Genomic DNA, 12,097 nt, shown 5'->3' on the forward strand with positions numbered 1-12,097 from the left:
AAAAAAAAGTAAATGCAAGTAAAGTTTCCCTCTTCTTTTATTCCCCCCTCCCCTCCGCCCCCCCCTCCCCTTTCCAGCAAAGTGAACTTTGGTCTCAGAAAACAGCAGGCTTTAGGACGTGAGCTAGGTATAATAGGGGTAAACAAGGGCATGCTAACAAATATTAAGTGTTACACAACACTGAACAATGCAGAAACCTTTTTTTAAAATTATTTAAATTTTTTCCAACACCTTTGATGCTGGTAAGCTGTGACCTCAGGCCACAACAAACTCTCTTTAACTGCTTCTTTCAGCTTCTGCCCTCCCTCCCCCGTAATGACATTAAAGCCCTCTGACAACCACTCTTGCTCTATTTTAACAGTAATAGTAATAGAAAATACATTTTGGTATGCAAAACTAGCCCTATCCATCGATTTTCTTTCAGACCTGGACAAAAAATATTAAAGCTTTTAAATCTGAATGACATCCGTGAAAGCCGTGTCACATCTACAATATCCTGTAACATTAACTGCTCGTGTTCAACATTTAAATATTCATATAACTACTTTTTGCCCAGGTCCTTTGTGTCCTCGGCCCTTTTTTCGAGGGTTTTTATTCACTTTCAATTCAATCAATTTTCATCTACATTCAAATATTGAAAACAACAAAACGAGTCGCATGTAGAAATGATCACGCGAAACCTTCATCGTTAGAAACAACTGATCTACAACTGCAGTTTCATTCAACTCTTTTTCAGTTGATTGCATTGAAAGTGAATGGACAGCCGGCACGGGTTCTCTACTCTTCCTCCTTGCATAACTTCCTCCTCCTCCTCAGCGCATCTTGTGTTCCATGTCAGCGTTGGCCATGTTTGAGCCAGGGCTGGGGTCCTGCTGTCGTCTGGACTGGTGAGAGAGAGGGATAAAAGGATGGAAGAGGGGGAAAGAGAAGAGCATGTTAAGACGACAGGAGGAAAGAGATGGCAAGGAAGGGATGAGAGAGAAAAAAGACAATAAATTGAGTACAGATTTTCACATGTTAACAAATGTAAGGATTTCTCCAGTCTGGGGCGAACTTCAAAATAATGCCAATGCCCACAGACTCCCAAATTAAAACAGAAGTAAACATATTTACAGCCTTTCACTACGACCACTGTGAGAGCAAAGTTTTCTTTATAAATCTTCTTTAACACTTAATTAAGGCTTAACGTTAGGAGTTCACCTTCATCGCTGCTAATTCCAGTCACAGAGACGTCTCAGTAAACATTTGTGTTGTTGGTGATTTATGCAATCATCTAATGCAGTGACATGCCAGAGGCTCCAATTAACTTATAATAGTGTTTTATGTAGCACTAATTACAAGGCATGTGTCTGCATACTGGACCCATACAGTCTATGATTGCAGCTCGCTAACATTATCTGATAACTCAGCCGCTCTCATCCAAATATGGCCACCTCTGACCCGCCCCCAGCACCATGGCAACAGCAAACATGCCAAGCTTCACTTGAGGTAAGAATCTTTACACAGAGTCTGATTTTCATGTTGAAAAGACTCTACACACACACAGAATTACAAAAGAAAGTTGCAATACCCCAAACTGCCATTAGAGGTACTCAGAGAGCTTCATTACAGCACGACTGTGCTGCTGTTTATACACTTTACCGATGTTGATATTTTAGTTGAGGTAACTGGCAGACAGGCAGGAGAGGCAGAGAGATAAACTGGCTGACGCAGACAAACACACTAACAAAGCAGATTATTGGGTCGAGAGACGAGGCCTTTAAAAATATGTGGGTTTAGTGTCCGCGTGTTTGTTGCGCCGTAGCATGGTCTCTTGGTGTAAAAACCAAAAAACCTGTGGTTGTAGGTTTACATTTAAGTGATAGCTGGGGGAGTTTAGCAGGGGTCAACTGAGAGCAAGAAGGGGGAGAGGTGAAGCAGAGAGCAGAGCAGACAGAAATGCAGACAGAGATAGTAAAGGGTTGCTTAGTTCAAGAGGAATGTAGTTTGTGTCATCTCAGTGACTCACGATAATAGCAGCATACACGCAGTCACACACACACACACACACACACACACACACACACACACTATGTCATGCTACCATTTTAACTCCTCTTAGCCAGACTGACTCCAGGCCCTGTCAGTCTCCTCTGGAAAGCTTTCTGTTGTTCTATCAACGCTGCAACCATCAAATATTAATGCGTGGCTCATTTAGACTGACTTGCATCAAAGCTGAGTTAATTGATCACACAGCACCATCTGTGCCATGTGCGTATGTACTCCCCAGAAAATGTCATATTGGATTATTCTGTCGCTTTTTTCAGAGCCAATCGGAGAAACCCAAAGAAAACTGGGATACTGAGGCAAAAGGTTTGGGTTGAACTCGATAGCTATTACAGATAAACCATTGTGACTATGACAGTCTCGTGTTTTAGATGCAAGATGATGTAAAACATTAAGAATAATAAGCACCTTTAACAACGGAGCACATAATGTAAGTATTTGTGTTTTGCGTTTACTTGGCCAGCTGTTTACTTACAGAGTTGTGATGCAACTTGCTTCCAGTACCTGCTTGTTGGTAGTTAAAAACCAGTTACAATCATAGTTACTGCTATGAAGCAAAGGTCATTTTCAGAAATGCTCTCACTGAATCTGCTCTGAGAAGAGCACCGGGTACGACGTGATGCTTGTTTACGTGTGTGTGTGTGTGATAAGGAAGAAGACTGCTAATTGTACTTTTGAAATGTGTTGTTTTGGTGCTCACATTATTTGGCTGAGGACATGTTGCTGCTCTGTGTTCTCAGTGGTCAAATTGAAAAATGAAAAACAAACAAACTGTTCCCTCTAACATTAACAGCACGTAGCAGTTAATTATGTGACTAAACACACCTTCGTTTATCCAAAATCTCAGGAAACAAGCAAGATTTTAATCAGACAGCGAGAGCTTGAGCGAGTGTTTGTCTCTGCAGAAGGGAGTGGTCCTCAGTAATCATAAGGCCAGAAGAGCTCTCTGTATTGATCCACGTAAAGATGCGAGCCTTCTGTACCACTATAGGCTGCTTAACCACAACTCAATAGTGTGTCAAGTGTGCACACGTGCGTGTTTGTGTGTGTGTGTCTTGATAAACTTGGAGCAAATGTGCTGTATCTGCGAGTTTGTGCACGTGTGCCTGTACAGTATTTGTGTGTGTGTGTAAGTCAAAGCAGTGGGTCTGATGGCAATCAATACTAATGATATATTAATGCTTTTAGTGGCAGCTCATCATTCACCACCAAATCTCTCTGCTCTTGGAGTGCACGTGTGACTGTGTGTGAATGCACTTGTCTAGCTATCCTAGTGGGGACCCGACTGAGTTTTAAACCGCTGACGTGAGGACATCGTAGCGAAGGGGACCCTCGGCCAGTCGTCACATTTTCACACGTCGGGTGTAGGTTTGCCTTAAAGTGAGAATAGAGGTTAGGCTTTCACTGAGGCCGGTGCAACAGATGTGCTCATGAGCAAATCGCATGTTTAGGTTTTGCTATCACTCACCCGGTACGTAAGGCTAAACAGGCCGACTGCATAAAGAGGCTTTTGGTTGGCTCGATTCACTCTGCTTTTGAAACTAAATTCTACTTGTTTGAACTGATCTGAAACAACAGCAGAATAACTGTCCCTCTTATCAGTAAACACAATCACAAACACACAACCACCTGGACTGACAGCATCAGCTAAGCGTGGGGTTTTTGGCAGCGTGTTTATATTTTGGAAAATCACATTTGTGCACGGAAGAAAACCGGATGTTTGTCAGTTCTGTGGCGCTCCTGCTCTTGTCCCATTAGTCTGCTGTACATTAGCTCATTTTATCACATAATGTAACCGGACTGGGAGATGGATCAGCGTGCGTCAGGATTTCACAGGATCCCGATTCCCACTGTTCAATTAGAGTGTCCAGTACATCCAAAGTGTCAGAGCTCCGATCGATTCACTCAAACAGAAGTCAGCACTGAGTGTTTGGACGGCGCATGTGTAAAATAATATTATTTGTGCAGGAGCAGCAAAGGGCGAGCACTCACAGGGATAGCTAAACACACCACGTGTGTGTATGCATGCAGTATTAAAAATGCATCTATTGCTTATACATCCATCATTGTGACAGGCACCCTTTGACCTTGAGTAACTGGAATATCGCTGCGTTTGGATGAAAAATGTTGTGTCTGCCAAAATGACTGGTCTTTTATATTCAATCAGCATTCACAGGAGAAAAAAGACGTCAACGTTTTGCTGCTGATCTATTTGAAAACTTCTCAACCCAAAGTTGGAGCAACATAATTTTCTTAACCTACTAATCGGCCTAATCTTCTTATCGTCATGTGTGTTTTCCAGTACAGGTGAAACAATCAAATTTCCCTCCCCTTTCTATTTTGAAAAAGAGGAAAGAAACGAGAATTTTGCCTCAGCTCATTTTTTTCTTTCTCTTCTGTCGGAGAGAAGAAGAAATTAACTTTGCCTTTGAAGCTCAGACAGGACACAGAGATAACTCGATCACCAGCTAGCGAGACACAGAGAGTTACAGAGAAAGAGAGACAGATGGAGAGGTGGAGTTCAGACCACAGAAATGCAGAGGCTGAATCTGTGCAGCTATTCAGCAACACTCGTCAGGCACACCCAGAGAAAACAACAAAAAGCTCATAGCGCGATCCGCTGTGGCTGCTGTTTCTAGCAACTCTACAAACTCTGATTCTTTTGGTATGAAACAAGAATTGAAATGTAAAATCATCTGTGGGGCCGTTGCTTTTAGACAGCCATGACTCTTCCTCAGGGTCAGTGCACATTTTTTCTTTGATATAAAATCACGTGAGCTATTATCATTTTATTATTGATTTATATTATTTTGATCTCCATATGTATGAAGCTAAGCTTTATATGTTATGATTCATATATACTGATAAGGATAGCAACAATGTGCTCATGTGCTCCATCTCAAACATGCGTTTTAGTAACACGACCTTCACGTGCGGTTACTTTACTGCACAGTGGAACAGTTTCCATCCTCTGATTGCCGATGTGTCCAAAATCATTTTAAATATGGAAACAACACGTTTATACATTGTGTTAAAGAAGCTAGTGATGGTGCTTCTACTGATTTAGTGAGAGACACAAGGTTTCCTTTTTCTGCCGCAGCCTCGGGGAAGCCACATGAGCTCAGTCACATAAAAGGCAACCTGGATCAAATCTTTCTTTCTGTTTCACACGATGACATTCAGCCTCTCTTTTCTTTCATTTCTGCAGGACCATGTGCCACAAAGCTGTGCCTGAGTCGGCTGTGTGTCTCCTTTTGCAAACTAGCTATGAAACATCACATTGTGCTCACCGAGTCTCTCACACCATTCAAGCATTAAACAAACACAGTAAAATTATAGGAATAAAATTCATTGCAGAGCATGCACAGTCATGAACACACACACACACACACACACACACACACACACACACACACACACACACACGGTGTGGAAATAAAAACACAGAAAATGCTGCAGGTGCTGAGAGACACACACAGACATTAATGGACAAAAACAAGAATGCAGATACACAAATGAAACTGTGGACACACACACACACACACACACATGCACACACACACACGAGGTGGTTTAGTGCATGACAGTGTGATAGATGGTGAGAAATGAAGGACACAGACCCTGTTCTTTTCTGCTGGCTGTCTGTGTGTCATCAGTCCCAGATTTTAGAAACCACAGGGTCCTAAAAAATAAACAATTTGGGGTTCATTCGGAGGGCGTCAGCTTAGGAAGGATGCCACTGATCTCCCCAAAGCCTTGCTGGGAAAGTGAGTTTGTCTCAAGCAATGAAATGCATTTGGGACACTTTCAAATTTCAAACCTACAGAATCTCAGTTTAGAAATCAGTTTATAGCATCTACGTGCAGTTCAAAGGTCACATTTGAACTACTAAAATGAACACATCACCTTGTTTTGCCAAGTTTGCATCAATTAAACTTCTCAAAGGAATGCACAGAATGAGCAAACTACTTTCCCTTCTGAGGCTTTTGGGAAACCTGACAAAACTGTAGTCATTCAATAGTTCATGAATATCAAGTCAGATCAATTATCAGATTAGAATTACCGTCAAACTGATCATGCACTAAACCTACGGTTCAAACTACAGAAATAATCTTTAAAGAAAAAGAATAATAATTAAAAACAAACTACAGAACACAAGCACACATCACACAACCCCAAGCACTAAGCAAGGAAAGCGATACTACAAATTTGATGCTGCAGATATATATTACACTCTTGATACATTTCTACTTTTAATTCACTTTGATACTTTTCTACTTTCAGCGTCTGAAAGCATCTGTGAGAAAATTCAGCAGAGGATCAAAATCATTTTCAGTGAGCCAATTTATTTTCAGAGTTGCAAACAAGAAACTGCACTACAAGCAAGCTGTGTTGGTGATGCTGTTTGCTCTGTCCAGTCCTGCAAAGCCAGTCTGTGACATAAATATGTTAGAGGGCAAAAAGAGCAGGAGCCTTTTTGCCATTTAATTCTCTTTTTCACACTAAAATGCACCGTAAAAAATAATTACACGTCAAGCTTTGTTGCGACCTCCAGAGCTGCAGTTTGTGTTCACTGTACTGCTTTACAGCTACTATAGCCATCACTGAGAGGCCCAGCATGAAACACTACTGCACGAGTCACGTTTCCAACCTTTACATATATGAGAGGTTTTTTTGTTTTGTTCACCACAACAGAATCATTTGGGACCGGCTTTGCAAGACTGAGAAAGATTTCAAGATAAAGTAGAAATTTGAGATAAATAGTCAACATAAATAGTCGGCGATCCCTCGTCTCTCACCTCTAGATCCTCTCTGTGCGATCGCTCTCTGTCCTCAAAGTCTCTCGTCCTGCGTCGAGCCTCTTCGAACGCGGCCTGAGCCAGAGCGTCCTCGTGCTGCGAGGACAAACGACAACAAAGAAAGATCGTAGTTGGTTTCCTGATGAGGAAAAGACATTTGAGTAAAAAGCAGAACTGGTGATACCTGTGCCCTTTCATCATCGTATTCCAGATATCCCATCCCATCCAGCCTTTGTAGGTCGATCCAGCCTTTCCAGATCACACACACACCGTTCAAGATCATAGGGGCCTTTAAATAGACCTGCAAGGACAGCGCGAGAACCACATTAATGTCCACATTTGCCATTTTAAATAGCAACCAATATGTGTTGTGACATTGGTTAAGTATTTGCGGCGCTTATGGTGTTGTTCAAACTCCTCTCATGTAATCACAGTTACATCTAAGCTGTTAAGGCAGATGGCAGTCAGTCATATTAAAAGTACATCAGTTCTTTCTGTAAGAATCACACAAAGATGTGTTATCTGCTCCTCACGACAGAAACACTGGGCGTGCACGGATTGTGCTTTGGCCCTGGGGTGGAGCAGCAGCTTCATGTGAACACGAGTTCATTCGAAATGACGGCTTTAAATCAGAATCTATCGGCTGTTAAAGCTCCGAGTTTGGGACGTGGACGCCTTCCTGCCACTGACCCCTCCTGCTCCATCGTCTGTGAAACAGAAAAACCACAAAGTACGTCAAGGCCTCTCCAGAGACTCTGAGTGTCGGACTATTAAATGACACACACACGCACACACTTGCAATTACAGATGTGTGCACGTGCGACTGGTCGAGGTCGTTGAATGTACACGAATGTTTGTGTGAGTGATGCTTTCACTCCTTTGATACAGTGTAGCTAAAATGATCAAACGTGAGTGTCGCATATCAAAAACATCTTCTTTGTGTTCGTTTTTAGAGGCATTTGAATTTCAAAGCCTCTGGAAAAGGTCTGCGGCTTCTTTAATGGTCTCATTCAGACATTAGACTGCACAGCTTTCATCCCTTTCATTATTCATTGAAAATAAATGTAATCTTGCCTCAAATGTCACGTGTTTTCAGTTAAGTCAGAAAGAGAAACGGAACAACATTAGCCGATCGATAGTAGACTGTCCACGTCACTCTTCTTTGACCTTGTTTTGTCTCTGTTTTGTCTTTCCGTCAGTGAGAGAGGTGAAATAGCTGTGATAATAAAGGGACTAGAAGCGCTCACTTATATTTCATGAGCCCTCGTCTCTCCCTTGTTTGCTGAGCAGCACAGTGCGTTGGGAGAGGATCAGGCTGTGGTCAGGGTGCGTATGCCACAGTCTGCATGTATGCACGAACTGAGTTTAGACCACGTTCGCATCTGTAGGATCACAAAACTATTTCTCTGTTTGGATTTGCTGTTCAAGTAGCTGCAAACTGAACTACTTCTCAGTATTTGGCAATACATAAAAAAATAATTAGAGTTTTTTTGGGTTCCATCAAAATACTTGAGGAATAGAAAACACACGACACCAATAGCTCAAACGCTACACTTTATTTCCTGTCTAGTCTAACTTTGTTTGACTTGCTGGGCAGGCAGCATATTCAGGGTGTAGCTGCCTGCTGTGGCCAAAGATACCTCTGCCTCAATATGCCTTAAAAACGCTTATATTTGATCACATTTCTCCCTTCCTCAAAAACATACTGGGCTCATTCTACCAGTCTTTGTGCTCCTGAGAAAGGCCCTCAGAGATCAATAAAAACCCATATCTAATAAATCAGTATCAGCTTGTTTGCAGCGCCCTGAACTGAGGCAAAACCCCGAAGAAGCAGCCAAAAACAGTCAGTTAGTTAAAACACAGTCAGACTAAACAATGAATTTCACAAGATTTAAGAAATTATTTCAGCCAAAAGAGTTCATAATGTACGATGCAGGACACTCAGCCTTCGTCCTTTTCTTTACTCTGATGTCTGTAACCCAATGAAGCAGCACCTCTGACAGATGCAGAGAGTGTATTTGTCAGGGTGGGAAGCTGTGAGGGGCTATTTTTATCAACATCAATAAGTATTTTGGTATGAATGAACAAAACTTAAACACATCCACAGACACACAGATGACTGGATTTCTCTGAGTGACACTGGGTGAGCTTTATGGTCCTGCATTTTTTACTCAGGCTATTTTTGGACGCTCTCTCACAGGACCTCTTTTACGACAGCTACCCACACTGCACCGGGGTTGCAGGGGAGACCGCACCCCAAGAGACTGTGGGTTTTTGTGTTTATTCGAGTGAATGTTTTTCTGTGTGTGTGTGTGTGTGTGTGTGTGTGTGTGTGTGTGTGTGTGTGTGTGTGAAAGCAAGAGAGAGCAAGAGGAATGGCTTCCACATCTGTGGGGCTGCATATTGCTTTTAAAAGAAAGCTTCATTTAGCTTGACAGGGAAAACGCACGTGTGTGTCTGTGTGTGTGTCTGTGTGTGTGTGTCTGTGTGTGTGTCTGTGTGTGTGTGTGTGTGTGTGTGTGTGTCTGTGTGTGTGTGTCTGTGTGTCTGTGTCTGTGTGTGTGTGTGTGTGTGTGTGTGTGTGTGTGTGTGTGTGTGTGTCTGTGTGTGTGTGTGTGTGTGTGTGTGTGTGTGTGTCTGTGTGTCTGTGTGTGTGTGTGTGTGTCTGTGTGTCTGTGTGTGTGTGTGTGTGTCTGTGTGTCTGTGTGTCTGTGTCTGTGTGTGTGTGTCTGTGTGTCTGTGTGTGTGTGTCTGTGTGTGTGTGTGTGTGAGGGGAAAATATGTAGAAACGGCCCGACCACAGACTTCCTTTTGAGAGAGAACCATGTCAACCCCCACATCCATTTACTGAGACACACACGTGAAGACAGGAGAACTCACACACTGCAGTGAATATGAAAAACAAGCAGAGTGAAATCCAGTGGAAATGCGAACCACTCAGTGAAGCGTTGCCTTATTCTTGGTCTCAGAGACTATGTATGTACTGATTTAACTGGTAAGAGTTACACATACTTTATAAAGTGCGACCATCCACTGTGAGTCTTCCTCACAACAACATTTGAAGCAAACTTCACGTTTTCACTTGTAAGAACAAACAGACTCTAAAACCACATGTGCCTATGTGCTTCGTCATCACACGTGAAGTTTACTGAGGTTAAATATATTTCACATGGTTTCCCATAACCGTGCATTTACCAGGGCGCCGCTGCTGTTTCTGTGATAAAGGGCTGAGCGTGCATACAGACTTCTATTAAGTGATGTTAAGCATGAAAAACAGTTTCCTTGGCTCGATTTTGTTCTTTTACTTGGAGTTTGGGCATTTTGTGAGAGAAATCATTCACTATTTTGAGTCCATGGCCTTTCAAATCGTACTATCTCTTTGATAGGATCATCTCTGTGAGCTGTAATGCAAAGGCAAATCTGTGCTGTGATGCCTGTAAAAGCTGTAGTTGTAAAATGATTCATCATTTTCATTATTCGAATGTTAGATTTTATACCAGCGAGTCTCCAGTGGAGCCTGTGACAATCTGAGATGTGTTGGATTTATTTCCATTGAGGTCAAAATGCTTCTTTTGTCTTTTTCTCCGATCAGATCGATTTCTCTTTGGACTCTAACATTAAATCCTCAACACAGGAATCTCGCAGCATTGCACTGAATATATATATATTTATTTCTTAAGTGAATATTTTGTCTTCTTTCCGTTTTTGTAAATTGCTTTTAACGTTTGGTTGAATAGGTGCAGTGTCGTGTGGTTCTTGCTAAGTAATTACGACTTATTTTAAACCAGTGTGTGAGTGCACGTGTGTGCGTTGGTCTTTGGTGGGGTTCTCCTGATGATATTATAGAGTCACAATCAGCATCTTTTTTGTACTGCTTCTTATCCATCCATAGAAATGCAGACGTATGAGTGAGGCTAACATTGTCACACTCATACGTTGACATCATGCTCGCTCTCGTCTGTCTCTTGGTACTTCACACAGCTTAGATTGATGATGGACACGAAGAGGTCACTTAGGCTGCGTTCACTCTGCAGGTCTTAATGCTCAATTCCGATTTTTTGATCAAATCCGATTTTTTTGTGTGCTTGTTCACACTACAACTAAAATGCGACAGCAAACGCGCTCTGTTTAGACCCAGAGCAAACAGCATTGCTTGACTGATGGCCCTTTAATATAAAGACTTCGGACTTTACGTTTCCCAATTTTTTGCTTTAAATTATTTTGTTATTTACATAATAATGTAAATGACAGTTTACATAATAATTTACATAATAATATTTACATAATAATGTAAATAACCTAATAATGATCCTTATTGCTGTTTAAGAGAGGAGCGCTGCTTCTAGCTGCAGATTTCTGTCAGACTCTGCAGATTATACACAACAAATAAAATGTTCACGTTGTCTTCCCAACAGTTTCACTGGATGGCCAGGAAGCGTTCGCGATGTCTTCTCCGGCGCTGATAATTGGCGTCTGTCTTGTGTCAGTGACGTAAAAGACGGATTTAATGCGACATGACCATCAAACAGCAGTCGCTTTCTGAAACATCAGATATGTATCGGATTCAGGACCACATACGAAAGTGACCCAGATCGGCTTTGAAAATATCGGATTTGTGCCGTTCACACTGTCACACCATGATCGGACAGATGGTCGCAGAGGGTCAGAAAAGTCGGATTTGATGCGCTTTCGCCTGCAGTGTGAACGTAGCCTCAGTGATTGGATGGCTGGTGAAATATCCTGACTGACCTGTTGTGACCTTCACAGGTGTGTTTGTGGATCATCTCTGCTCACTGTGACATGTTACTCTGACTGGTTTAAACTAATTCTCCTCATGTGTTATTGACCGCTGATGAGGATTGTACGTGACAGGAACAACCAGTTCGTTTGTGAATGAGTGTGAATTATATTTCTTCTGTGAATATTTGCATTTGTGTAAAGAATAGAAATCTAATTATCGTATTTTCTTCCACTTTGTCAGAAAAAACTGAGCCAAGCAAAGACGTATCACATGCTAACACATCCACCGAGCCGCCGGTTATTGTAAGTGCTTTTGAGATTGTGTGTGTGTGTGTGTGTGTAACAAAGAGAAAGGCAGAGTATATGTTGGCAGACATTGCGTGACGCAGATGGAGGGAGATGTGTTGGCATACTGCCCTTCATTCAGCCTGATGCCAACCATCTAGTCAGCACAACAACCCACTACAGCGCGCACACACACACAGACCAGTGCCCACAAAGTGTGTGTGATC

The 12,097-nt window shown here is 42.1% G+C and overlaps 1 protein-coding gene across 2 annotated transcripts in view; it reads right to left on the minus strand.

Moving 5' to 3' along the window:
• Positions 1–285: 285 nt before the first annotated feature.
• Positions 286–12,097, minus strand: part of cbfb (core-binding factor subunit beta) — a 29,331-nt gene continuing 17,519 nt past the window's right edge. Inside the window, exons 4-7 of one of the 2 annotated variants that reach the window (XM_085357168.1) lie at positions 7,030–7,146; positions 6,846–6,941; positions 5,667–5,728; positions 817–879 (exon numbers count right to left, since the gene is read on the minus strand). In XM_085357168.1, the coding sequence (XP_085213294.1) occupies positions 5,699–5,728; positions 6,846–6,941; positions 7,030–7,146 (243 nt within the window). In that variant the 3' untranslated portion in view covers positions 817–879; positions 5,667–5,698. Of the gene's footprint in view, positions 885–5,666; positions 5,729–6,845; positions 6,942–7,029; positions 7,147–12,097 lie in introns of both variants that reach the window. The other variant, XM_085357166.1, reaches the window with a different exon arrangement.

Source organism: Diplotaxodon limnothrissa, linkage group LG7 (genome assembly GCF_057381915.1).
Source record: "Diplotaxodon limnothrissa isolate DT_005_m linkage group LG7, D_limnothrissa_male_GT1.1, whole genome shotgun sequence".
Taxonomy (NCBI): domain Eukaryota; kingdom Metazoa; phylum Chordata; class Actinopteri; order Cichliformes; family Cichlidae; genus Diplotaxodon; species Diplotaxodon limnothrissa.